General features: G+C 41.9%; 2 protein-coding genes across 9 annotated transcripts; one reads left to right on the top strand and one right to left on the bottom strand.

The window, feature by feature from the left end:
- On the bottom strand, window positions 1–24123 carry rfx1a (regulatory factor X, 1a (influences HLA class II expression)). Of its 7 annotated transcripts, none has more exons than XM_063018859.1 (19): window positions 24038–24123; window positions 19033–19366; window positions 18424–18533; window positions 17548–17643; window positions 15666–15974; window positions 14702–14790; window positions 13102–13528; window positions 10365–10564; window positions 9500–9619; window positions 8569–8705; window positions 8329–8447; window positions 8108–8217; window positions 7742–7893; window positions 6601–6698; window positions 6158–6307; window positions 4724–4932; window positions 2815–2968; window positions 2631–2676; window positions 1–1133 (listed from the first exon to the last, which is right to left on the bottom strand). In XM_063018859.1, exons 2-19 carry the CDS (start codon window positions 19343–19345, stop codon window positions 979–981), a joined length of 2994 nt encoding a protein of 997 aa, XP_062874929.1. In that variant the 5' UTR covers window positions 19346–19366; window positions 24038–24123; the 3' UTR covers window positions 1–978. The 7 variants fall into 7 exon arrangements, with proteins under 7 accessions (XP_062874929.1, XP_062874926.1, XP_062874928.1 ...); XM_063018856.1 differs by lacking the exon at window positions 24038–24123 and adding an exon at window positions 23794–24006; XM_063018858.1 differs by lacking the exon at window positions 24038–24123 and adding an exon at window positions 23794–24006 and having other exon boundaries at window positions 13153–13528.
- rln3a (relaxin 3a) lies at window positions 23807–27974 on the top strand. Of its 2 annotated transcripts, none has more exons than XM_063018864.1 (3): window positions 23807–23924; window positions 27183–27464; window positions 27618–27974. In XM_063018864.1, exons 2-3 carry the CDS (start codon window positions 27305–27307, stop codon window positions 27911–27913), a joined length of 456 nt encoding a protein of 151 aa, XP_062874934.1. In that variant the 5' UTR covers window positions 23807–23924; window positions 27183–27304; the 3' UTR covers window positions 27914–27974. The 2 variants fall into 2 exon arrangements, with proteins under 2 accessions (XP_062874934.1, XP_062874933.1); XM_063018863.1 differs by lacking the exon at window positions 23807–23924 and adding an exon at window positions 25537–25626 and having other exon boundaries at window positions 27142–27464.
- The last annotated feature ends 11 nt before the right edge of the window (window positions 27975–27985 follow it).

Raw genomic sequence — 27985 nt, 5'->3', positions numbered from 1 at the left:
TTAAATTAAGACTCTGTAGTATTGGAGAACTAAAGATGTGCTCATATTTGGTTTAAGATGTGTTTACATGTTTATATGAGTCGTACTTACTTGTATTCGCCTTAAAACGCACCACATAGGGTTGCCAGGTTAATACTTCTTGTATACATTAAATAAATAATAAATAAGTAAATTGTGTATGCCGATGATGACTCCTTTCGGCTGCTCCCATTAGGGGTCGCAACAGCTGATCATTCTTTGCATATTTGATTTGGGACAGTTTTTAATGCTGGATGCCTTTTTTAGCGTAATCGTATATTTATCCAGGCCTGGGACCTGCACATAGAGTGCACTGATATGTGTCCGACCAATAGCCAAGTTCAAACTTGCTTTTACTTCTGCTTAAAAATATATAATGGGACTGGGAACTGAAAAGCCCCTATTCTGATACTGCAAGCATATTTGTCATTTCAGAATTGATCCAGGCAAAGCCGACCTCTTGTGCAAATCCACCAAAGTATGGGTAAATAAGAAAGGGTTGGTGGACCGTGCACACATCGGAGGGAGTGTGTCAGGTGAATATACTCTCCATGGATGCCCTCAGAATCCCCAGCAGTGGATTGGCTATGCTAAACTGGGAGAAAAAGAGGGTAAAATGCATAAAAACTTACTTCTATTCTAAGTAAGTTTTGGGTAAAAAGGGGTTACATTTTTTGTACATAACAAAGAAAATGTCTTGATATTTTGGTCTCAGAATCACACATGCTCCACAGATGCACTGGATAGATATCAGATTGAAATAAAACACACTAAAGTATTTCTGTAGACGTGTGTTTGTGTGTGTGACTGTTCCAGTATGTGTGTGTGTGTGTGTGTAGGAATGAGTTGCGTAAGCTGCAGCATATATTTCACTTATTGTACATACTGAATGTTAGTGCGGTGTGTACGTGTGTACGTGTGTACGTGTGTACGTGTGTACGTGTGTACGTGTGTGTGTTCTCAGTTTTCACTGCTGCCGAAGACAATTCGCTGGTCTGTTCGGGCCAGTTTGGCAGGGGGTTCCAAAGACTCCTCGCCAAGGGCGGTGCCATCAGAGGGCAAAGCCAACTCCTGGCAGTCATCCTCGCTCTCATCTTCCTCATCGTCGTCCTCTTCTACAAATATTGGAATCATTTGTTAATCTTTTGACCCTACAAAACTGACTCTTTAACATTAGAGGCTGTCATGTTTGCATTTATGAAAGTCGAGACCGAATGAACAGTCCACTTGCTTATTATTTATTTAACAGTAATTACATTTCACTGTGTTCTCTGGATAGAATAGTGAAATATAGAATAGTATAGAATAGTAGAATAGTGCACCTTTAAGTAGTAGATCTTGAGGATACAGTCAGCAATTTTGGCAGAATCTAGCTGTTTTGAAACTGAAAGTCCGAATGAAAATGACTCTAACATATTTTTTTCCCTGAACTTAAATCTACAGAACATGCGTACACATACTGCGTAAATGCCAGTACAGCATGATTAAGAGGCAACAGAAGCATCACTGTTTCCAACTGGCTGGACGTTAGTCGTCCATATAATTATTTTCTTGCATATACAGTGTCTGGCCAGTTTTTTCATCATATAAACAACACAATGATTAATAAACCAAATATTAATTGTCCCAGCATTCACTGTCTAGTTTTTCGTTTCTTTGGAGCCATCAGGTTTATCCAAAAAAACTCAGGAACATTAATGTAGGCATTACATTAATGTTATGAGTTTGGGGAAAGAAGATATTTGTTGTATGCGATAGTGGGCCAACTATAATTTTATTTAAGATACCTAAAATACCATGCAAGCCGTAGCAAAAATTGTAAAGGGACACAAAAAGTTTGGACGTCCCTGGGCTACACCATTTACAGTCCATAACATTATTAAAAGGCTCTAGAGAGAATCTGAAGAAATCAAAATTAATATTAATAGCCTGTGATTCATTGTTGAAGCATTGATATTGGTGGCATTGGTAACTTGGACATCTTAGAAGGCACCAATAATGCAGAGGGCTACAATAAGGGTTACATATACATTTGAAGGGATTCAGAATTTGCTCGTCCTGGAAAAGCCAGGAGAATTTCTATCATTTCTAGTCATTTTTTTATCAGGGCAGTTGTAGCCTAGCGCTTAGGGTACCAGACTAGTAATCAAAAGGTCACTGGTTCAAGCCCTACCACTGCCAGGTTGTCACTGTTGGGCCCTTGAGCAAGGCCTTTAACCCTCAATTGCTTAGACTTCCACAGTACTGTAAGTTGCATTGGATAAAAGCATCTGCTAAATGTTGAAAATGTAAATGTAACTAGTCTTGATTGCAAGCGATGATCACAAGCTGCAGTCCTGGATTAGTAAGCAGAAGGTGGCTGGTTCAAGCCCTACCACTGCCAGGTTGGTATTGTTTGAACCCTTGAGCAAAGTCCTTAACCTTCAAAGGCTTGGACTGTAGTAAGTTGCTTTGGATCAATAGCATGTCATAAATACTGTCAATTTTTAATTTAAGCAATTGGTTTAGTCTGTGATTTGTCAGTGTTTATAGAAATCCTCCAAATCTGGCAACCATTTATAGTGTTTAGTCAATGTATTGTATTGTGGGAAATTGTTAGTATGGCTGATTACCTTTATCTGGATCCAGTGAATGCAAACTGCGACCGAGGCTGGCAAACTGGGTGAAAAGAAAAACAAAAAGTCAAGTGACTCAAAACCAAACTTATAACCTTCCAACATGCCGTTCTGTATTTAGTGTACAGTAAGCACTTTGACATTCGGTGCTTATTTTAATACAGCGTTTGAGTTCACATACCTCTCCCATGACTGCGATGGGGGTCTCCCCTTTAGCCTGGGCCACTCTGTGCTCAATCAGGTAATACATGTACTCATCGTAGAGCAGACGGATGAGGTGGAAGGAGCCAAAACTCGCTGCACTGCGCAGTGTCAGATCTCTGATTACCATAGAGCTGTAGATCAAAAGATAGACGTCAAGTGTTTTTTATGTCTACTAATAACCACCTTTCATTTGTCAGAAGCAGATGTGTTAGACTTTACAGTAATATATGAGTCATATTATCAGTGAATTAATAGTAGCCAACTATTTGAAAGAACATAATTATATTTTGTGTTTTCAACAGAACCAAATGCCAGAACAGCTATTTTCTGGCTGCGTCCCATAGCGCATACTGCTGTACTAAATAGTACGTCGTCATTCTGATAGCACATACAGTAGCTAGCAGTCAAGCTAACTGTTATTCAAAGTTATTCGAATACATAACCTGCAAAATTGCACTAACAGCCGAGTCTCTTGCCAACTTCAAAAAATGACCAAAGGTGCACCACTGTGCTAAGTATTTAAATAAAAACTAGCCTCAGACTTAAATGTTTCTTCTGTTCTCTACGTATACAGTGGTACCTTGAAACTCGACGTCAATTGGTTCTGGGAGTGGCGACAAGCTTCGGCCGCTCAGGTGGTGCAGCGGTAAAAACACACGCTGGAACCAGAGCTGGGATCTCGAATACATCGTATCGAATCTCAGCTCTGCCTGCCGTCTAAGCAGCCACATGAACAACGATTGGCCTGTTGTTCAGATATGGGCGGGACTAAGCCGGATGGGGTCTCTCTCTCATGACTGGTGCAATTACGACCTCTGTTGGCTGATTGATGGCGCCTGCACAGAGATGAGAAAAGAGTGCTGTTAGGGTGTGTCTCTTCGTACACAACGCTGAGCTGCCCTGCACTCGTCAAAGTGTAGGTGATAAGATGCATACGGCTGCTGCCCACGTGTCGGGGGGGGGTGGGTTAGCTTCGTTCTCCTCAATCAGAGCAGGGATCGGCGTTGGTAGAGAGGAAGCATGACGCATTTGGGCAATTGGACGTGCTAAAAGGGATAAAAGGGGAGAAAATGCATAAACAAAATGTAAAAATAAATAAATAAATAAAAATAAGGATGTATGGGAAACTTGTTAACGCGTTCCATGGTCCAGCTTATATAAACCTCGAGCTATAGCACAAGTTTCAAAGTGAAACAGGAGGAAAATCCAGTTAAACACAGATACATGTGGACATGTTTAGAGTGGATTTGACGGTTATTCCACACAAATGCGGATTCATCACATATTGGCACTTTGATGACGTTTTACCGCACCGCTCCAGCCAAGCGCTAACTGAATTAAATAAATAAATTTTTTAAAGGCTGAACACGTCAAGTTTAAAAGAAAGTTGAGTTTAAGGGGACATATTTCGCGTCGAGTTACAAGGTACCACTGTAGCAGGTTTTCAGCAGGTGTGTGTTCCTAGACTGTTTACTGTCTACATGCACTAGAGTAAGGAAATGTTTACACTGTATGTTGTTCTTAATAAAAGTGCCTCCTTAATACTGTAAAAGTGCTTCAGAGTTACCGTCCGTGGCTAAAAATAGAAACAGGATGTGACTGTTTAGAATCCAATCACCAATAGATGTCATGCATATAGAAAGATGATGCTGTTGATAAGCTAACTAACATCACTAAAGGCACAATTTGTGATCTGTGGCAGTTCTGGCAGATGTGCAAACCTCTGCAATTAGTTAGATTAATATCTACAGCCTTACCTAATTCACAGATGTGAAAGAAATCGAGATGCAATTTGCTGTAAATTGCAAAATTTAAGGTTTGTGTTTAGTGCCTTAATTTTTTGTATTCGTGTGGCTTTCCAGTGCCTCACATTTACGTTTACTCACCTGTAGAAGCTCCATTTCAGCAGGAACAGTTTGGCAGCTTTAGGGAAGGCTGAGCTTGCTTGGTAGGGCTTTAGGACCTGGGAGACCACGCCATCCAGCCAGGCAGCCCACTGCTCCAGAGAGTTTTGCTGCTGCAGGGTGAGCTTGAAGTCCTGCTCCAGCCGTTGTACCACACGATCCTCACACCTACACACCCACGAGGCCTGCTCCTGGGGGCACACGGAGCAAGCGCTGGGTTCACAATCAGTGTGAAAAAGCCTAACTGTTTATCAATTTCGCTTTGATCAACCACTTTATCCTGGACAGGGTCATGGTAGGTCCATGATGAGTGCAGGGCAGGAATACCCTGAAAAGGGTGCCAATTCATCCCTGTGCTTCGGCCCCCCTCTTTCCAGACACAGCCAGTCACGTCAGTCTAGACGCCCAGCCAGCCAACAGAACTGCTGAGATTCAAACCCGGATCCCAGAGGTGGTGGGTAGCATAACAGACCGCTGTCCTACCTGAGCGCATTTGTAAAATATTAACCTCACACCCTTCATTTTCCATTTCAGTTCATTTTCATATTTTACCATCGCTTTATTCTGGTCAGGGCCCCAGTGGGTCCGGTTTTCACAGAATCACTAGGCGCAATACAGGAACACACCCTTGACAGGACATCCCATCTATCCCGGGGCCTCGGCCATACGCTCTTAGCGTATAGCCCCCCCCCCCCCCCCCCCCCCCCCCCTTCACTTTAGGAACCACTGCTGTACAACATAGACAACGTTTTAAACAGCATGCAAACAAATTCAATGGGAATATGAGATGACCAAAAATCAGCAAAAAACTTCATTAATGTAAGTGTGTCTTCCCAATGTGCCTGTTAACCAATAGCATTATTAGAAACTCCTGTGGTTTAAGCACTCATGATGCTTATTTCACACTTTCCCACACAGTTAACACCTGTAGTACCGTATAAAGCTTTTTTACACACAGTTCTCTGAGCTCTGAGATCATGTCTAGAAATCCCACAGTGAAACAGGGCACAGAGAGCATGCTGATGTTCAGTTAGTACACGTTACAGCTGTGTACTGTGTGCAGTATGAACAAAAATAGCATCTTGGGATTGTATGCAATAAATAGTGCAGGATATTAAAACAAAACATAATTAGGATTGTACCACTATTTATCGAATCCTCTACACAAAAAAAGGTCAGATTGCCCTCGAACAATAATAACAACTGTGACTTGTTAGAGTGCTCATTTGCATACTGCAAAATCCTGCAATTAGTGCAATATTGGCTTTTGCAATTCTTATTACCACTCCAGTTAATCAGACACATTGTGCACCCCAGTAACACACAGAAAAAGCTGTACAAGAGCTCGGATTACTCTGTTTTAAGCTTAGAATGACAGAAGTAATAAAAAAAAAAAACACTGACACACACACACACCTGTACGTTCGCAAAGTCGACTCGGTTGAGGTCGCTGAGCATTTGGTTGATCTGTGCAGTGTTCTGAAGCACAGCGCGGGCAGCCTGGGCCAAGTGGTTCAGAGAGGTGTACCGGCGCAGCGTCTGTGCAAACGCGTTCGCACACGTCACCTGAGGGGAAAACACACACAGAGGTGAAAAACATCAGCACAAAACATGAACGGCTTTTCACTTAGACAACAGATTTATTTGTAAGCTTTGTTCATTTATTTAGAGCCTGACAAAACCCTAAATCTGGATAAAAGTATTGGGACACACCTTTTAATTTTAATTCATGTGTTTCAGCAACAGTAATTGCTGAAGGTGGAATAAATCAGTTATATAAATTAAAGAAATCTTTGAAATCTATAGACTGCCATGACTTACGATTGACTTCCAGTGCTGTAAGTGTTCAGATGTATTACCTTAATCCGGACCATCTCCTCAGGAATGTTCATCATGGCGTTAGTCAGCCAGCTTTCCAAACTCTTGGCAAAATTCCGGATGGCTTGAGTTAAGGCACCTAGACAAAAAAAAAAAAAAAAAAAGTATATAATGAGGCCCTTCGTCAGGGCATGTATATTAATATGCAGGCAATCATACTTTCTAGGATGATAGTATTTAGAATACAGTCACTATATTATTTTCTAGCTTGATGGTGTATGCCTATCAGTGTATGTACTGTACATTGGCTTTAACTGTTTATAATATACACCGATCAACCATAACATTAAAACCACCTCCTTGTTTCTACACTGTCCATTTTATCAGCTCCACTTACCATTTAGAAGCACTTTGTAGTTCTACAGTTACTGACTGTAGTCCATCTGTTTCTCTACATGCCTTTTTAGCCTGCTTTCACCCTGTTCTTCAATGGTCAGGACCCTCACAGGACCACTACAGAGCAGGTATTATTTGGGTGATGGATCATTCTCAGTACTGCAGTGACACTGACATGGTGGTGGTGTGTTAGTGTGTGTTGTGCTGGTATGAGTGGATCAGACACAGCAGCGCTGCTGGAGTTTTTAAACACCTCACTGTCACTGCTGGACTGAAAATAGTCCACCAACCAAAAATATCCAGCCAACAGCGCCGCGTGGGCAGCGTCCTGTGGTCTAGAAGATGACCAACTCAAACAGCAGCAATAGATGAGCGACTGACTTTACATCTACAAGGTGAACCTACTAGGTAGGAGTGTCTAATAGAGTGGACAGTGAGTGGACACGGTAGCGCTACTGTGTTTGATCCACTCATACCAGCACAACACACACTAACACACCACCACCATGTCAGTGTCACTGCAGTGCTGAGAATCATCCACCACCTAAATAATACCTGCTCTGGGGTGGTCCTGTGGGGGTCCTGAGCATTGAAGAACAGGGTGAAAGCAGGTTAAAAAAGTATGTAGAGAAACAGATGGACTACAGTCAGTAATTGTAGAACTACAAAGTGCTTCTAAATGGTAAGTGGAGCTGATAAAATGGACAGTGAGTGTAGAAACAAGGAGGTGGTTTTAATGTTATGGCTGATCGGTGTATATAGTGGAGGGCTGAATGCATGACTCACTGGGTATGGGTCTCAGTACATCTGGGATGAGGATCTCCACCAGGCCCTGGTACAGCGTGTTGTCACAGTCTCGGCTCCAGCGCAGCACCGGATCATACTTACACAGCACCACCAGGCACGACTTGGGCAGCCGCTTCTCTGACTCGTCATGACTGAAATACCAAGAACAACATTTTATTACCTGATATAAAAAACTTTACCTGATTATCTTCAATTACACCATCCTAATTTCAGTAACACATTCCAAACAAGTTGGGACAGGGGGAAAAAAAGCCTGTAATCATCATTACAAGATGATTAAAATACCTGCTTTTAAACCTGTCAGAGGTAAACAGGTTCAACAAAGAGCTGAAATGTTAAACTCACACTGCTAGTGTGGCCGTGTCTCCCGCCTGACTCTCATTGAACCTCCAGAACGTTTTCCACAACGTCTCCACCAGCGTGAACTGCAGATTCACCATCACGTCCAGGATAGCCTGAGAAAATGTAAAAAGCAACAACTTACACCCACCTACGTGGTGGTCGAAAAGAGCAGCTTGTGGTCCTACATGACCTGTTCGGATACTGATGCCGGTGGACGCCGTTACCTCACAGTGCTCTCTGTAAAGCATTTGAAAGCTCTTGATGTGCTCCAGCTCGATGCCCTCTGGCAAAGGTTTGTCCTGCAAATCGATGTCAGGAAATTCTGGCAGGGCACGGGAAGCATCTGCACACATAGCAACAGAGGATGTCAGTCATACATTAATGCTTAATGTAGGGTATATTTAAAGTGAAATGACTAGAGGTTAATATTGTTAGGCTGATCATCAGTCTCAGTGTGAACTCACCCAGGAACTGCTGGTACTGCTGTACCTGAGCGCTGATATCAGAAAGCCCTGACGTCTGCTGCTGCTGTTGCTGCTGTTGTTGTCCCGCCCCTGACATTCCATTGGTCATGCCTTCCACCTTCTGTACTGGTTTCAACCTATGCAGGTATGTCAGGGAAAATATGTCTAAGGGCACTAATAAAAAAATAATTATTAATTTCTTTACTTTAATACAATGTTTTGATTACAAATCTAATGAACCATGTTATCCCAACATGATTCCCAAGTATTCCAAAGAGCGTCTTGTGATGTCAAAAGTCAGCACTGAAGCTCAGACAGCAGGCGTCGCTGTTGTTGCAGTTCTGCTTTCAAAAGCCGCCCGAAAATAAATTACATTTGAAAAGAGAAACAGGCTGACTGAATTTGCCTGACTGTCCAGCAGAACAGTCCAGTGACTAACACACGCCCCCTCCGACATGCGTGCACTAGCCGACTGCATCTTTTCACCTGCACAAGGTTGGTTCATATGTGGATCAGCTTTGTGTATGGAGAGTCACACCCTGATCCCCATTATCCCCCGTCTCTGTGCAGCACAATATATATATTAATCAGCCAGCAGAGGTCGTAATTGCATCAGTTATGAGGAATCTCCTCCGGCACCCTCCCTGCGAATGAGTCAATCATTGTTCACATAGGCGCCCAGCCTGCCGGTAGCAGAGCAGAGATCCGAACCAACGAGATCTGGTGTGCTAGAGTGTTTTACCGCAGATTACTGTACTTATTGTACCCAGATGAGGGCGACAACAAACATGAGTCACTTGGCGATGAAAACACAGACAGCACGTGGGAGCCTACATATGTTACACAGACAGGCTGTACTGCACTTACTGGTAGAAGCACAGCAAACATAGAAATGATAAGACAGTGAGGTAAATACAGAGTAAAACATTACCTCTGTTTCTGAGAGAAGGGCTGCTGCCTCATGGCTAAATGCTGCTGATCTTCCATCAACCGGAGCAGAGAGGAACTAGCTTTAATCCTCAGCCCATAGTAGTGGTACTTGGAGTTTCCACTAAAACAAAGAAGTTCATCAAGCTATAAGCATTTAGCTAAAGGAAAGCAAAATGTACATGTAGTACATATGTACTGATTACTACACGTATACTGTAAACATAAAACCAGCAGTCTTTACCTTCCCTAAGTAGGACGTTACATTAGGCAACTGCTAGGAATGCAAAGTTTTGATACCCAACATTGATACCTAATCCTCACGTACTACCAAATACTTAGTACCAGTACCAACACCAAAGTCTAACATAACTGCTTTATAATTGCATATAAATCATGATATTTACACAATTACACTGTTAAATTTTTTGTTTTAGTATATTCTGTGTAGCAAATAAAACATGCAGCTTAATAAAACATGGGCTTGGGAGAACTTCAGAAAATCAATGTCACTTAACACAGTCCTCCACTGCATCAAGAAATGCAATTTCTTCTCTGGTCCTGGGCTTGGATGTGTCAAGATGAGTCCACAATTCTGCTTGTTTTCAAGATATCTAACTGAGTGGATGCTTGCATGTTCTCCCCATGTCCGAGTGGGCCCCCTCTGGGTTAGTAAACCCGTCATTCTCCCTCCCTCAGGCATGGCCAATTATTCCTGTTAGACACCCAGCCAGGTCGACAGCACAACTGACATGGAGCTTGAGATCACAGCAGTAGTGGGCTGGCACAATAAGTGCCTGATATGATGTTTCTAAGAAAGTAAATAAGTATAATAAGTGTCTTTATTGATGTGATCTATGCTTCGTTACCGAGTGCCCAGGCGTCTCGTCTTCAGGCCCATGAAGACAGAACGGATGAGTTTTCCAAAGGAAGCAGCATTGACCGGCTCCAGTTTTTGCTCCTGGCAGTGCAGCAGGTAGTGGCAGTAGAGAGTAGAGCGAGGCAGGCTCACGCCCTCTGCCGTCTCATAATTATCCAACAACCACTGCACCTGAGGGCCAGAGGATAACTGTAGGGATGAAACACACACAAGCACACACACACACACACACTCAGACAAAAAGCCCAGGGGTGACATGACACACACAGAGTCAAATAAGTACAGAACACAAACACATATACTGATAGGGCTGACTGATAGAGGAATCCCAATACTACAAAAGCACCAGTTATAAGTGACAGAAATTTTTTCAATTTTTGTAGACGAATGATCTGCTGTAACAGGAGCAGCCAAAGGGAATCAAATCTCAGGTGTCCCAAAGTTAAAAACCTGTGCTTTAGGCCTTACTTTTTAACCTGAATATGTTAAAAACTCAATACTCAGCCATGAATACACTTTCAGTATTCTGTCTAACCCAATTCCAAGCCAGTTCCAACAAGAAAATGGGATTTACAGGAATGCTGTTGGAAAAAGAACATTGTGGCACGTCAGCCGTTAAAAAACCCAAACACCAGGATATTGCGGTTCTTTTCTATTACAATAAAAAAATTTAAATCATGACAGAAGGGCATTCGGGTGGCTCTCTCATCAGCAAAGCCACCACAGAACGATCTGGCCAGGCGTCCAAACAAACACAATAGGTCGTGTCTGGTGGAGGGAAGGTCGGAGTGGGTTTCTTGCCACTGCCGCTGCAAGGCTATCTAAGGTTAGTACAGGCGCCTATGCGGGGGTCACAAGAAGCTCTTCGTATGCAATACGGCTTGAGCATGGGTCAGAGGGGGCGTGTAGTGATCCGGCTCTCCTTGATCAGATTGTGGATCAAGCAAGAAGCATCAGATTCACAATCTGGAACTGGAAATAAGAATCATGACAGCCCTATACCAAGGCACATAAAATTTTACATGCAGCACTCATGAACACACATGCTTTAGAATCATGTATTTAGGAAGACTGTACGAATGAAAAAGAAAAGATGACATGAAATATAAATAAACTACAGGTATATGTAGATTACACAAGCATTAAACCCTGAATTCATACAAACAGCAGTACACACATGCTCAGCAGTCGTTTCCCAGCGTGCCATCGCATACAATATGGGTATGCAATAAAACATACACCCAGCTGTTAATGGTTCCCCTAACAAGGTATTGAACCGTGTTGGAAGGCCATTCAAGTGGATTGAAAAGATGATTCTCCTCTCTCATGCAAATCATGAGGTGAAACGTTATGAGACTGATCGAATTCTAGCACAGTGAAAGAAGGAATATGTGCTAGTGCTGGGACAGATTTAGGGCTGCACAATAAATCTTATCATCCCTATCATCCTAATTGTATTTTATAACTTTCCTTATCGCACACAAATAAATACAATATAAAAAAATACCTGTTTTTTAATCAACTAGTTCATAAAATGTATAATTGTCTGTCTGGCCGCATGATGTGGTGGCATATTGTGAGAACTCTCTAGCTACAGCTAATGTTTGCATCAATGACTACACAATATAAAAGACGAGATAGGGATTCAAGCGAGAGAAGCAATGAAGAAACCAATGCTAACCAGTAAAAACATGGACAATCACAACATTTGATCTTTTATCTTATTTTGTCTTTCTATTGTATTATTGTTTTGTTAACAATGATGGTAGTTACTCGTAGTTCACATGTTGAATGCCAGCAGTTATGATCAGGCATGAAGACCAGAGTGACTTTAAAATGGCCAAATCATTATGGCCAGTTGACAAAAACAGTATGAGGTGCTCACATGTAGCTGTGTTAAATAGCCACTGACTGTGATCTAAAAAGGGACAAGCCTCAAACCACTCACGGGTTGTTGGAACGCCAAAGCTCATTGATGCCAGAGGACATGAAGGCTGTGGCGTCTGGTATGGACCAATAGAAGGGTTACTGTGGCTTAAATTGCAGATCATTTGGGCGCTCAGGTGGTGCAGTGGTATAACACGCTAGTACACCAGAGCTGACATCTCAAACTCGACCGTTCCAGTCTCAGCTCTGCTACCGGCAGGCTGGGCGCCTACGCGAACAATGATTGATTTGTTCGCAGGGAGGATGCCAGAGATCCACATGGCGGAGGGGGCGTGTGTTAGTCACAGCTTTTCTCAGTCAGGAATGGAGGTCAACATCAGTTGTCTTGTGAAGTCCAGGTCTCTGTGGGTCAGAGCTGTTTGGACAGCGTATTAGGTGGGTGGTCCTAATGTTTTGGCTCATGAGTGTATATATAGATTAAAATATTATTATTGATTATAATTTTACGCCTCATTGTGCAGCCCTAGACAGAATAAAAAAATGTATTATTAATATATGCACACAGAAAATTTGCAACAGCTACTTTGCTAACTGCAATGAATCCAAGATAGCATTGCACCTAATGGCAGAAGGTCAGTAAGGTCAGATGATTGACCTGCTTGACTTTCTCTGACTCTGTCTGCTCTTTGACTGTGCTCTGATGTGTGAAAGGAAACGATGGCATTATCAGCATCGTACTGATGCTGACGGGGGGGTGAAGGTGACGAGTGAGTGACGGGCGCGGTCGGGCGGCTCGGGTCGTCTCGTCTCCTCCGCGGCGTTTCTTTTCTCGGTCATACCTTTTTGTCTGCCGATGGCACGCTATTCTCCTCTCCCTCGCTAATACTCACGGTGGACGGGGAGACACGTGCATTGTGGGAGTAACTCTGGCCGTTTCCGCTGCTGACGCTGCTGGTGCTGCCGGTGCCTCCGGCGCCACCTAGCATGTAGCCTCCCTGAATCACGTAGCTGCCGCCACCTCCGTTAGCCCCGCCTCCTCCGTCCTCCGAGCCGTTCGCCGCTGTCCCGGAGGCTGCGATCACCGCCGTAGCCCCGCCCCCTGTACCAGGTGTGGGATTGGTCACCAGTTGGCCCGTCCCTGCTACGAAGCCAGCGGTGCCGGGGGAGCCGGCCTGGGAGGCGGAAACGCTGGTGCTCTCGTAGTACTGAGCGCCACTGGTCTGGGTGTACAGCGGGCTGTCTGTGTACGGGAAACTGCTGGAGCGTCTAAAAATTAACAAAAAATATGTTTTAACCTTTGTTTTAAATGTGTTACAATATAAACATTTTGGATTTTTTTTAAACATTCCTCATTTTATGTCTGTAAACATTCCACAAAAGTTAAGAAGGGGCAATAAAGTGGACAATGGACATTTCTAGGTTAACAATGTAAGCATTTTGCCATCTACAGTCCATAACATTAGTAAAAGATTTAGATAATTTGGAGAAATAATCTGCGTACAGCTAGTAACAACTTTTCTATAATCTGCGTACAGCTAGTAATAACTTTTCTATAATCTGCGTACAGCTAGTAATAACTTTTCTATATTCTGCATACAGCTAGTAACATCTTTTCTATAATCTGCGTACAGCTAGTAATAACTTTTCTATATTCTGCATACAGCTAGTAATAACTTTTCTATACACAATTACTAACAATTGAAGCATTTTGCCATCTACAGTCCATAACATTAGTAAAAGATTTAGATAATCTGGAGAAATAATCTGCGTACAGCTAGTAACAACTTTTCTATAATCTGCGTACAGCTAGTAATAACTTTTCTATACACGATTACTAACAATTGAAGCATTTTGCCATCTACAGTCCATAATACTAGTAAAAGATTTACATAATCTGGATAAATAATCTGCATACAGCTAGTAAAAACTTTTCTATACACGATTACTAACAATTGAAGCATTTTGCCATCTACAGTCCATAACATTAGTAAAAAATTTAGATAATCTGGACAAATAATCTGCGTCATCTCCAATTTTCTGTACTCGGCCTCTCTGACACGTGTGAAGTCACTGGCTGCTTCTTTTACACCAACCAGCGGTGGATTCTCACAGATAACCGTACCGCATAAGGACAGTCACTTTGTGTTCCATGTGAATCCCTAACCACTCGTCTGGTCGAGTGCCGGTGCCTCGACCAGACACAAAGGACGAAGCAATTGTAGCCTAGTGGTGAAGGTACTGGACTAGTATTCTAAGGGTGCTGGTTCAAGCCCTGCTACTGCCATTTTGCTGTTGTTGGGCCACTGAGCAAGGCCCTTAACCCTTAAATGCTCAGACTGTGTACTGTCACATTACTGTAAGTGGCTTTGGATAAAGGCATCTGCTAAATGCCCAAAATGTCAATGAGGTAAAACCTTACGCTCAGCACTCTGGACTCACATGGTACTGGTAGTGTAGTTGGTGTCTGCTCCTTCCACATACTGAACCTGGTTTGTGTACACATGCTGCACCGGGACCTGCTGAAGCTGCTGCACATGCAAACACACACACACACACACACACACACACACACACACACACAATACAAAAATGGAACATGGTCACTTGCTTTCTTCCTTGCTGACTTCCTTCCTCTTTGTAAACTGTTTCGTTACTGCTGTTGTGGTACTACGTGAACATTTTCTCACAGTCAGTAAGTAATCGGACCTAATAGTCACCAGGCCTTCTTAATAAAGTACTATGTAATTATAATGTCTCTTACAAAACTAGTAACTCTGCTATAACAGATATTTAAAATTCAAACATATACACCGACAAGGCATAACATTATGACCACTGTGAATAACAAAGTGAATAACACTGATTATCTCTTGATCACGGCACCTGTTAGTGGGTGGGATATATTAGGCAGCAAGTGAACATTTTATCCTCAAAGTTGATGTGTTAGAAGCAGTAAAAATGGGCGTAAGGATTTGAGCGAGTTTGACAAAGGTCAGATTGTGATGGCTAGACAACTGGGTCAGAGGAACAGTGGTAAACCAGCCACAGGGTCATGGGCGGCCAAGGCTCATTGATGCACGTGGGGAGCGAAGGCCTAGCTACTGTAGCTCAATATGCTGAAGAAGTTCATGCTGGTTCTGATAGAAAGGTGTCAGAATACAGAGTGCATCACAATTGCAGGGCTGTTTTGGCAGCAAAAGGGGGACCAACACAATATGAGGAAGGTGGTCATAATGTTATGCCTGATCGGTCTATGATTGTATTTGTAATTCTTGTATTTATAATAAGTATTAATTACCATGTGTGTAATGTGTGAACTGGACTCTAATCCCCAGCCTTTCCCACGTCCTTAAAAACATCTATCAATTTCACCTGTGACTCAATTCCTACTAAATCTACCTACTGTATAGCCATGTGCTGTCTCATACAAGAACTGGGCTTCAGTAACCGTGGCCAGAGTAGCTGCCGGGACTCCCAGCTCAGAGCCGTAACTGGGACAGTAAAGGTAAAAAAGTGGGAAGCCATAATCATGGACGGGAAGCAGGCTGATCTCAGTTATCTCTCCGCTCTGCTGCTGATCGAGCGGAGGGCTACGCTCGTACTCTGCTCTATGCTCCTGTCCTTTATCACCGCTGTAGTTTCCCTGTGCTTCATCAAATTCTCTAAGCCTCTCTGCCCTTTCCTCCAGCTCTCTCTGGGGTGTGTTCGCTGTCTATGAGAAGAACTTGGCAGAATTAGAGAATTCTTTATACCAATCAATCTGTACATAAAAAAAACAATAAAATAGTAATAAAATAGTAATACAGTAATAAAGCAACCTGTGCCTGAGATATGATTATGTGCTTTTTAAAAATTATATGTGTACCATCTTTACAAGTGCAAGTTAGGGGTCAGTTTATGTAATATATTGGCTAACTACAACCCCCTACTGCTGTTTTTACTTCTTTTTTTGGGAGGGGGGGTCCAAGTATTAATTAGGAAGGTCAGAACCCCCCCCCCCCCCCCCCCCCCCCCCCCCCATCTCCCCCCTTAATTCAAACCATGCATCTTTCCATGTACACCTGAGATTTAAAAAAAATCAGTAATAAATGATTGTAATAAAAATAACATAATAAATATGCTCTAAGCAGCTTTAATCTGGTTTTTAACTGGTATGGGGACCAGATCCTGTGAGGAGAAGCTGGTGAAGAAAAAAACACTTGATGCATTTCCTGTCAGTTCTGTTGAAAGCAAAGTTGACTCTAGGTTATTAACTGTGGGAGGAAACTGGAGCTCCCAGAGGAAACCCACACAGACACGGGGAGAACATGCAAACTGGACCTGGACCCACTGAGCCACTGTGCCGCCTCTTGATGTATGTAAGGTGTTCTCATTTTGATACATTGGTGATTGTCCTGTTAAATCACAACAATGGTCAGATCTGTTTGTAAGTAACTGGAGGGCACTTTTCTCTGGTGTGTTAGTACTTCCCCAATTTAGTGTGCTGACTTCACATGCAGGGTTTCGTTTAACAGGTTCTCGTGTTTTTTGCTATGTTGGTATAGTGTTGGATCTGTTCACAGACACAATTTAAAGGCTTATATATCATACCGTATATAAGCCTTTATTTGTTAATGAAGTATGGCTCCATAATAATTTGTGATAGTGATTTACTAACTTGACAAGTTTTACTTTGGCATTTTCAGATGTCTAGCATGTCTCTCCAATATAAGATGTTGTATTTTTATGCTTTACATTCTATTATGTTTGTATTTTCTATTAAACAACGTAATTATTCTTTTCTTGCATTGTTATACGTGTCAAGTTTTTTATAGCAGAACTATCATTCCCCAAGAATTGACATTTAAAATGAAGTTCGATAATGTAATTTAACTTGCCTATTTATTCTATGTTAGTAATTATAATTAACCACAGCTAGTGACTTCTCTCTGCTCATATAAATAGGAGTAGTATACCCACATCTTACATTGGATTACTAGTTTGCACATAAAAGAGTGAGTGTATGTAGAATTGAGAGGCTATGGGTCTGTCCAAAAACCTAGATAGACGCATTTTACGTCATCCTATGTGTGCTCCAGAGAAGAAAGCTGTCCGAATTCTTAGATGCCTTAAAATGCTGCCTACTGAGGTGCCTTATTTCTAAGTGTAATTTCTTAGGCAGCTGCCTAGGTAGGCAGTAGACAGCAAGGCTCACCAGGTTTTCAGACAGACCCTGTGTTGGACATCTGCCTTTCTTAATTCTTAATCATGCAGAAAGAAAAATAAAAGTGTGTAGGAGACGTCACCTCCTGAGTCAGGTGTACAGGCTGAAGGCTGGTGACACTCATTTGAGTGCTTTGTTCAGTCTTGGCTGGCTGAGATGTGACTTGGACCACGGACCTCTGTGGACAGAAAAATGGAAACTCAGAGTTTCAAGCTAACAGCATCCTTTAATACATCTCTGACGTTCATGTTTTGATCATGTGGCTGCTATGTTCATATAAACGTAATGCATGTGTAAGTCTTAAAGGAGACAGCACTAATAGAGGTTTGCCTTTTTTAGGAGAAACTGTCACCACAACACTGATTTAGGCCTGTGTTTCACACTAATTTGGGATCAGTCTCCCAGGATCCTTCACGCAAACATAAACAACCAGCATGCCTGCATCCTGATCCATCCACTAGCATATTTGCTTGCTGTCTATTAATCCCTAAAAATAGAGATTTTGCACCGTATCATTTTTATCTGTGTAACTCTTTTGAAAAGTATAAACAAACCAGGGCAAAGGAGTCTGGGAAATGTAGTCAATAATACATTGTAGTAATAAAACTGAACAGTGTTCCTAAATGTACTTTAATAATCAGCTGCCAGGATGTAAAAACATCATCAAAATGTGGGCAGCTGTAGCCTAGCGGTTAAGGTACTGAACTAGTAACCAAAAGGTCGCTGTTGGACCCTTGAGCAAGGTCCTTAACCCTCAATTGCTTAGACAATATACTGTCACAGTACTGTAAGTCACTTTGGATAATAGCATCTGTTAAATGCCGTAAATATCAAATATGAAGAAACTTTGATCCAGTTGTTTTTAATCACGTTAGGCATAATAAAAGGCATCATGAGGACATTACATTTAACCCCAAGAGTCAGTCTAAAAGTTATCTGAGTGTATGAGTGTGTATACCTGTTGAGATGACTGCACCTGCTGCACCACCTGAGTCGGAACTCCGGTCTGCACCACTGCAGGTGGAGGACTGGAATCAGAGACCGAGTCACTGGAATGGATGGAGCCCTCTAAGGGGGGAACGGTAGAAAGTAAGCTGATAAAAAAGTCATAGGTACATGTTGGAAATGTGATGAAGTGTTCGTTATTATACCTGACCCCCTTTAAGAGCTATGTACATTCACCATTAGATTTAGAGGTTGATTACATGCACAAAAAAAAACCTGTTGGATAGAAGTCGGTGGTCTGATGAAAAAAGATAGTTTTTTGGGACCAAAGGCCAGAAATCTGGTTAGGAAAAAAAATAAGGCATTCAAACCCAACAACAATGTATCTACTGTTAGTATTTTGCCCTGGAGCTGTTTTGCTGCCAAGAGAAGTGCGACCGAAAAATAAGAATGCTGGATGGATCTCAAAATTCTTAGATCTTTGGTTCAACAAAACTGGCACTGAGATTGCAAAATCATGCTAAAATTAAGATACTGGAAGGACCAATCCGAACTTCCCGACATTAAGCCTGTGTAGAATATGTGGACTGTACTAAACAGTTGGCGGGTTAAACGTTCTCACCTGTAACTGTGACCACGATGTACTGCGGCGTGCCCTGGGCATTGCTGGACTGCGTGGGTGAGCTCATCTCCGCCGGGACATACTGCGTCTGTGTGGGTGGGGCTTGACTGGGCGGGGTCTGTGCCGGAGGAGGCGTGACCTGGCCGGAGGTCAACACCGTCGAGCCAGAGGTCACGGTGTTCTGTAACTCCGACAGGTACTGCTGCGCGGTCGCAGTTGTGACAACGACCGGCTGGCCTGCTGTCACGGTCACAGCGCCTGCTTGAGGTTGGGAGTTCTGCTGCAGCTCCCCCACGTACGCTGGAGTCGCCATCAGGATAGCCTGGTTGCAATGCTGCAAGGGGAGAACAGGAATCTTAAAACAGGATGCAGTTTAGAAAAAAGGATGTGAGAATGAATGGGAAGTACATTTACGCGTGACATACTTGTAATATTAATTGAAAAAGCACAATCATTGTGGACTTTATACAACTGCAGAAAATCATAAATTCATAAATCTATTGGAAAACTGCAGGGTTGCAATAAATCTGGAGTCTAGGGGCAATTTAGAGCCAATTTACAATACAGGGCTTGTTTAAGAAAGTGGAAGAAAACCAAAGTACCCAAATGATACCCATTTCTACCCCAATTTTTATATATATTCAATACCCCTATACAATCTTTCAACCCATGTTGATTGGACAACACCCCAGCTGGCCATGTAGGCTCTGCATAGGTCTCCTCAGTGTAGTGTTAGTGTATATGACTGCTCTTGAACCTAGTGTCCACTTTCTTAGTCCTACCATAGGCTAATCAAGACCCATAAAATGTGAGGCCAAGCCAAGACGAGACCCAGACTGGGTTGAAGTCATGAGTTTGCATATTCTGTCACCACATGGACCATTTCCAGCACTGTGATGATACTAACATGGTAATAACATGGTAATGTGTTATACTGTTAGAGGTGTTTTAGATGTAGTGCAGCTGTGTTGTTGGGATTTTCAAACACCTCAGTGTCACTGCTGGGAAAAAAGAAAAGAGCTCTAGTTCACAGAAAGAATAAATAATTCAAGATCACTACAAGAGCAATTCAATTTCCAAAACTCTTTGGGTGTTATTGTTTCCAATCACCACTAGGTGGGAGCAGTGTCTCATTGCATCAAATTCACACTGATTTTCCATTCTATAGTTATTCTATATTAAATCCTCATGCCCCCGCCAGTCCGTGAAATTATATCTTATATGAAACCAGTCCGGTCTGTGCTGCAAAAAAGGTTGGGGACTGCTGCTGTAGTTTCTAACTGTACACCTACAATGAGTGCTAACAGGCTATGTTTTTAATGAGGTCAGTAGTGGTAAACTATATTTATTCAGGTATCTAAAAGGGTCCATTTGGATTGATAAATTGGGCACAAAATGTACAGAGCAAAATATGAGCCACAGCAAGCAACTGTATACCCACTAAGACCATCTTTATGGTAAGTGGAGCATATAAAATAATAAATGAATGTATGTACCAGCTAGATGTACCTAATAAAGTGATCAGTGAGTTTTGTTAGCTGAATAACCTCACTTCTAAGCTAAAATCCACTTATGTAGTTCCCTAATTCAGTTCTTACATCCGAGAATTAGGTAACTATGATTTGTGTCATGTAACCACAAACATTCTTTCAATGTATTATCAGCCAGTTATGACTTATCCAAAACATTTACTCAGTTCTGACTCAGGTTTACTTATGCTTTACTTTTACTTTACTGACTTCTGAGTTTATTCTGAAACAGAAATCCCCCTCTGCTACACAGCTTTACTCAGGTATTCCCCCAACAGCCATTACAGTGGCCCAGTAAAAGGTATAAGAAAGATTAGGTAAAGCGTTTGGTGTCCTGTTACAAGTAACGTGATCTCTATTTAAAGTGTGTAGTACTGAGAAAAACGCAGACAAGCACACACACATAGGTTAGAGAACAAAATGGCTTAAAGCTTTCCTGAATGTGCTAGTTCCTTAATCTACTACTTATATGTCTACTGTCTCCAGGATACTTCTCATATATTCACAATTACACAACAAGGCACCACTTCCTTTAAATAATGCTACAAGTAAATGTGTGTTACTAATGGCTGTTTTTGTGCAGAGGATGTGCAAATTGAAACTCACATATGAACATTACATGTGTTCACACAATATATAAAGTAATAAGTCTAAATTGCCCATGTGTTCATTTAATATACAGCCAGTACATATATCCACTTTAATTTTACACAATTACTTTTACTTTGTCTTTATAAATATGTACATAAAATTATTTTTTTAAATGATGGGGAAGTTTTAATCAAAAATCTTGCACAAATGACACCTGGATTCATTTTAAAAGATGTTGTGAAGATTTTACATAACAAGTAGCAATTATTATGAAGGTTAATAAGTTTCCTAAAGCTGTCAGAGACAAAACTATCAAACAATATACCTTCAAACTTAATATATGTCCTCCACACCGCCACCATTACACATTTGTCCTTATGATCATGCTTTAGTGCTCTCATTTCATACAAGCTTTACGAATATATATATATTATATAACAGAAGCTAATCTTTAACTGTATTAACTAGAGATGGACCGATCGGGGTTTTTGGCACCGATTCCGATCTCCGATCTCCTTTCAGTGACATCGGCCGATAGCCGATTCCGATCGGGGGGGGGGGGGGGGGGGGGGGTTTAGCAGTAAATAAACTTAAAAAGAGCCTCACAGTAAAGATAAACCGGATTGGCTCTGTAACGTCTTCTGTTCTCATCTACATCACAAGTAAGAACCGCTTACGATTTACCAAAGTGAACCAGGAGTTTATATAACGTGCTGAAAGAATCGACTCAGATGTGACCGGGTTGAATTATCTTTTTAAAGTAAATATTACAATCAGCAAAATTACATCGTAAGAGCTTTCACGATGGTTTCTGTACGATTGTTGATGAATGGCGATGTGATGGTTGGTGCTTCGTAGCTCAAAGTCTGGATCAATCCACTGAGCTGTTAACTTAACATGGTCTTTATATATCACACCATCGGATCGGCTACTTTTAGGAAATATCGCCGATCGCCGATAGCATATTTTGATACCGATTCGTAGCCGATCGATCGTCCCATCCCTAGTATTAACGTTTTTATTCATGGTTTATTTTAGCAGGCACATTGATTTAGTACTGTAATTATATGTTTGACTGGACATATTTTACAGGTGTAGTACACTTTCGAGCCAATAAGAAATTAGCTTCTGATGTGCCATCCTGTCACCCCTAATACTGTAGGTAAATGTATACTGCAGTGCTAGACAGAACTTCAAGACAGTACACATCACGTTATGTCATTACTGATGATGACATTAATAATGCAGCCTGTGGATCTGTTGGAGATTTTGTTTACTCTTATAGAAAACAGTTAAAAAAATAAAATTGATATAGTCATGGTTACACCATTCCAGTTACAACAACTTCATAACATCTTCATAGAGTAACATATTTATAGTAGTATCATGCATCATCATCAACTGAACATCCCAAACTCGTTACACTATATTGCCAAAAGTATTTGGACACCATTATAATTATTATTATTTGGACGTTCTTATTATTGAGTTCAGTATGTTACAAATGTTCTTTTGACTGAATGGACCCCAACTCGCACAGACACACTCCAAAATCTTGTAGAAAGGGAGATGGCAACTCAGTCAAACTAATATTATGGTTATGTAGTGTATGTAATGTATCTAACTTTTAATGTAGTTGTTGTTATGGTCTGTCAGGATTCAAATCTGTGGTAAAAGCAATGTTATTAAATGTAATATTTCTGCTTCATAACTTCATATTTATAACAGTAATTAATCCAGTCTCCCGTTACACCACCATCATGCATCTTCATCAACTGGACACTATATTGCCAAAAGTATTTGGACACCATTATAATTATTGTTACTTGGACGTCCTTATTATTGAGTTCAGTATATTACAAATGTTCTTTTGACTAAATGGGCACATATAAGTGTATGTGTCGTATCTAACTTTTAATGTAGTTGTTGTTATGGTCTGTCAGAATTCAAATTTGTGGTAAAAGCAATGTTATGTAATGTAATATTTCTGCTTCATAACATATTTATAATAGTAATTAATCCAGTCCCCGGTTACACCACCATCATGCATCTTCATCAACTGGACACTATATTGCCAAAAGTACTTGGACACTATTATAATTATTATTACTTGGACGTCCTTATTATTGAGTTCAGTATATTACAAATGTTCTTTTGACTAAATTGGCACATATAAGTGTATGTAATGTATCTAACTTTTAATGTAGTTGTTGTTATGGTCTGTCAGCAAAAATAAAAGAATGATTATAACGTTAAAGCAGGCGCATTGATTTATAACATTTTTGACCGGACCTACTTTACAAGTGTGTAACTATAATTAATTGTTGCAAACCTCCCAGCCAATCAGGAATGAGTATTTGATTTGACGTGACATACCGTTATTCTCTAATATTATGCATAATAACGCACCATATAGTTTAAAAAAACTGGTATAAAACGAGTCATGCCGTTTTTACAGTCAACACACGGTTTAGTTAGGTGACATGCGGTTAAAGACGCAGCCGGGTGTAGCTATGCCAACGGCGTTTATTTGCAACCGAGGCTACCTAGCAACGCTAGCAGGCTAGTGAAAGTGAGTGGCAGCAGCTAGCAGTGTGTAGACTCGCATATCCTGGCTAACAACCCGCCATTTTGTACCTACAGTGTAGCGTTTTACATCGTCATAACAACGAGTAGCTTGGCAAAGAACGATGCCAGTTCGCGCTGTGTTGATCCGCATCTCGGCTAGTTCCCGTCAGCGCCTGCACTTCACTCCGAGCACAGCAGGTGCCTGTAATGGCTACTGACACATTCTAACCCAGCCAGACTTACAAATACATCCTCACAATCGTTTCCTTTTCTCTCACACGTGTGATCCGCGGTGCAAAATAAATAGAATAATTCACCTCCTGATCCGAGTGAATTTTCCACCTCTGGGTTTGATTTTCTTTAATTTTGGCGTTTCAATGAATCGGGATGTTGTTGTTGATTCTCGTTGCTGGGCTCTTGTCGCCAGGACTACCGTGGCTATGGCGCTTCGTCCTCACCCGGGCAACTGTTGCTACCCACCCGCTCACTTCCCGCCCCCTTCTTTGCATCTCATTGGTCAAAATACCTCGACGGCGCCGAAGTTGTCTTTTACTGATTGGTTAAATGAAGGTGTCAGTCTTGCCTGCTGCGCCTAATTTGTTCACATTTGGCGTCCGTGATAGTTGTGAGCAGCTTAAAGGTGCACTGGTCAATATTTTACTGTTTGTACTATTTCAAATAAAGTGAAAACATCTGTTTTAATAAATTGAAGCAAAAGTGTCACAAAATGTATAAAGCGTAAATATTGAAAAGAGCCAGACTGTCTAGTTTAAGCCTCATCATATGCCCAACTGTTGGACCCCCGAGCAAGGTCCTCACCCCTCAGTTGCTCATATTGTATTCAGTCATAATTGTAAGTCGTTTTGGATAAAAGTGCCTGCTGAATGCCGCAACAGTAACATGAACACCCCCCCCCCCCCCCCCCCCCCCCCCCCCCCCCCCTTTTTTCTCCCACTGTAGTGCATCCGATTTCTGCCCGTCAATCATCCTCTCACTAATGCTGGTCCCTGCTCCTGATTGAGGAGGACGAGGCTGCTCCACGCCCCCTCCGACACGTGCACAGCAATCGAACATCTTATCACCTACACTTGACGAGTGCTGTGCAGTACAGCGCTGTGTACGGAGAGCCACACCCTCTACCGCATTCCTTCCCCATATCCGTGCAGGCGCCACCAACCAGTCTGAAAGAGAGTCCCCATCCGGCTTAGTCCCGCCCCTATCTGAACAACCGGCCAGTCGTTGTTCATGTGGCCGCTCGGCCTCAGCCGGCAGGCAGAGCCGGGATTCGATACGATATATTCGAGATCTCAGCTCTGGTGAACAGCGTGTGTTTTTACCGCTGCGCCACCTGAGCGGCTTAACAGGAACATTTCTGATCCTTCTAAGCCAGTGGTCCCCAACCACCGGGCCGCGGACCGTTACCGGCAGTTTTCACTGCTTCTATTTCGGGTAATTGTTTTATTGTCACCCCTAGGTGGGAGCAGTGTCTCATTGCATTGAAAAAAGCTCATTTTACATCGTTTGTGTGCAATATTATTAAACCCTCCCTTTCCCGCCGGTCCGTGAAATTATATCATATATGAAACCGGTCCGTGGTACAAAAAAGGTTGGGAAACGCTGTTCTAAGCAATTTACATGCAACCAGCAGTAATTGTACATTGTTGCTAATATTTTATAAATATATATGTTTAGAAATAAGACTTATCTGCCATCAGGCTGGGCTGGGCAGCTACATGAACAACGATTGGTTCACTGGGAAGCCAGACCAGGGCTTCTCATGACTGATGCAATTACGACCTCTGCTGGCTGACTGATGGCGCCTGCACAGAGTCGAGGAATAATGCATCGATCAGGGTGTGGCTCTCGGTACACAACGCTGATCCGCATATGAACTCGCCTCCTGCAGGTAAAAAGATGCGGTCGGTACTGCACTTATAATTGCCTTATAATTGTTGGCAACAATGCAAATCAATCATTGGCTTTAATCTTTCTGTCTACCTTGCATTTTTCCTTTAAACATCTTATGAATCTTTGTGTGTGAGGGGTTGATACAAAAGGTTTTCAAATTGCAGCCCTGACAGTAAATCCTAAAACACACAGTTTTTTGTTGAGACTGTGTCACTAAAATGTTTATTAAAATTGGTGGTTGTGTTTGTGGATGTATTTTGAGGCATTTAGCATTTATCCTATAAAAAAAGACATCTATCCCAGTCAATGAGCTTTAACTTACGATCACAGTTCATCTTTACAAATAAAGATTCTTTTGAACCAATAAGTCGTTTTTGCAGTGACTAATGCACCCTTAGGTGGATTAGACTTGAGATCCCACATATAATAGTTCTTTATTGTCAAAGCTTTTTGGAAGACATGCTGTGACTTGAGCGTCAGTATAACAGAACTCAGATGTGCAGCTGTTTGTAATTGTTAGTTAAATTTTCAGTCCTTTTTTATTCCCTGTACAGATTGATTAGAAGATAAGATACCTGTACAACCCACACCTTTAATTTCATCTCCTAATGAGTAGGGCTAATGACCCCTCGTCGAGGTGTGGGTTGCCTATGACTCACAGTGTTCATTAATAACTAAATGTTTAACTAGTGTTAAAAAAGATGGCAGAATAATCAGAATAAACCCATGTCTCTGTGCCCTTGGCCTCTGGCTTGTCCTCTGCAGACAATGTGAGTATGTGCGTAATGTGGCATCAAATGCCACGCTGTTGGCATTTTCACCAGCATTCTGATAACAAATTCACGATTCCATTGTCACTTTGCAAATTGAGGATCTTTGTCTGTGGTTTTACAGAGTCAGACGAAATGCGTTATCATCTTTGAAAATGTCATGCTCTCTGAATCCTGACTACCTCTCGAACCCCATTCCCTCCGAGCCTGTGATGATCACCCTGCTTCACCTCTCACACCAAGCTGCAAATAAAAAAATGAAAAATATGACAAATAAGTTTAATTAAAGTCAAAGGTTGTGAAGACGTGTTATGGCAATTTCCGGACTGTGGTGAAGCTGTTGAATTTCCACTAAGGTGGAACTTTTTCTTCTTGATTTTATATTGAGAGAGTAGCACTAATACAAACATTAATAATAAGCTAAAGATTATGACCACCCCCTTAATTTGCTGCCAAAACCACAGTACCTCTGAAGCCCTGGTACCAGGATGTTATATGAGTGAACATTTATAGCCATTACGTTAAAAACCCCATTAACTGCACTATAATTTACACAATGAATTAAAGTTTAGTATAGCCTATGGTTGCTGTTTATTACAGGGTTCAGCCAAAGACAAGAGGCACACAAGTACATAAAAATAATGTAGACATTAGAAATGACCTATATGTGCAACAGATTATGATATTTTTTATCTCATGTGTCTAAGTTAATTGCCATTTTGGTCACTCCTTTGTCTGGAAAGGTCCCGAGTTTTACCTCATCTGGTTATCTATGACTCCTTAGTCAGGTGGGATGGTGCATGTGAGTGTTTATAAAGCAGAGGTGAAATTCAGCACAATCAACACAGAGCCGCAACAGCTGAGTATCCAGCATCCCCTTACACTGATCTCTCCACCTGCTTCATAATGTGGAACGCTGCACTTCTAGCTTTGTGTCTGCTGCTGGCTGGCGTGAGGGCAATAGATCGGCCCTCGTATGGTGTTAAACTGTGTGGCCGGGAGTTTATTCGTGCTGTCATCTTCACCTGCGGAGGATCACGTTGGAGACGCTCCATCACAAGCACAGGTAGGAAACCAACCCAACACTTATTCTGGATGAAAGACTTGTAAGGTCTTTACAAGGTACAGTTATAATTCTGACAGTTTCCGTTTAAAGAGAGCTAATGTTAGGCAAATGCTGCATCCACAAACTATGTCCTCACCTCTTTTCCACCTACAGATGAACTAAGTCTAGACACCTTCAGCTCAGACTTCAACGATGCTGCAGATAGCTGGGGTCGGTCCTCTGGTCCAAACTTCTTCTTCCAACACGACTCTGAGCCCGATTCTTTTGGAATGGCACAAAATGGGCAGGAAGGTGATGGGTTCAGCCGGCCTGTTCGCTCCCTCATCTCGGATGACGTACTGGAAGCCCTGCGAAGCTCCAGCAGGATGGGCCGAGACGTGGTAATAGGACTGTCCAATGCCTGCTGCAAGTGGGGCTGCAGCAAAAGTGAGATTAGCTCCCTGTGCTGAGAATGTCCTTTATGTGTGTGTGTGTGTGTCACTGTTTAGGCCAATCTCTTTTATGATTTTGAGTTTGATTTC

This window comes from Trichomycterus rosablanca, chromosome 22 (genome assembly GCF_030014385.1).
Source record: "Trichomycterus rosablanca isolate fTriRos1 chromosome 22, fTriRos1.hap1, whole genome shotgun sequence".
Lineage (NCBI taxonomy): Eukaryota > Metazoa > Chordata > Actinopteri > Siluriformes > Trichomycteridae > Trichomycterus > Trichomycterus rosablanca.
This window is presented reverse-complemented; position numbering and strand designations above follow the sequence as displayed.

Coding starts and splice junctions, on each gene's coding strand:
- rln3a (XM_063018864.1), top strand. CDS start 27,305: ATGTGGAACGCTGCACTTCTAGCTTTGTGTCTGCTGCTGGCTGGCGTG. Junction 27,465..27,617: donor ACGCTCCATCACAAGCACAG/GTAGGAAACCAA, acceptor TTCCACCTACAG/ATGAACTAAGTCTAGACACC.
- rfx1a (XM_063018856.1), bottom strand. CDS start 23,871: ATGCGGATCAACACAGCGCGAACTGGCATCGTTCTTTGCCAAGCTACT. Junction 8,706..9,499: donor CCCTTCTCTCAGAAACAGAG/GTAATGTTTTAC, acceptor ATACCTGCATAG/GTTGAAACCAGTACAGAAGG. Junction 8,218..8,328: donor TTTACAGAGAGCACTGTGAG/GTAACGGCGTCC, acceptor ACATTTTCTCAG/GCTATCCTGGACGTGATGGT.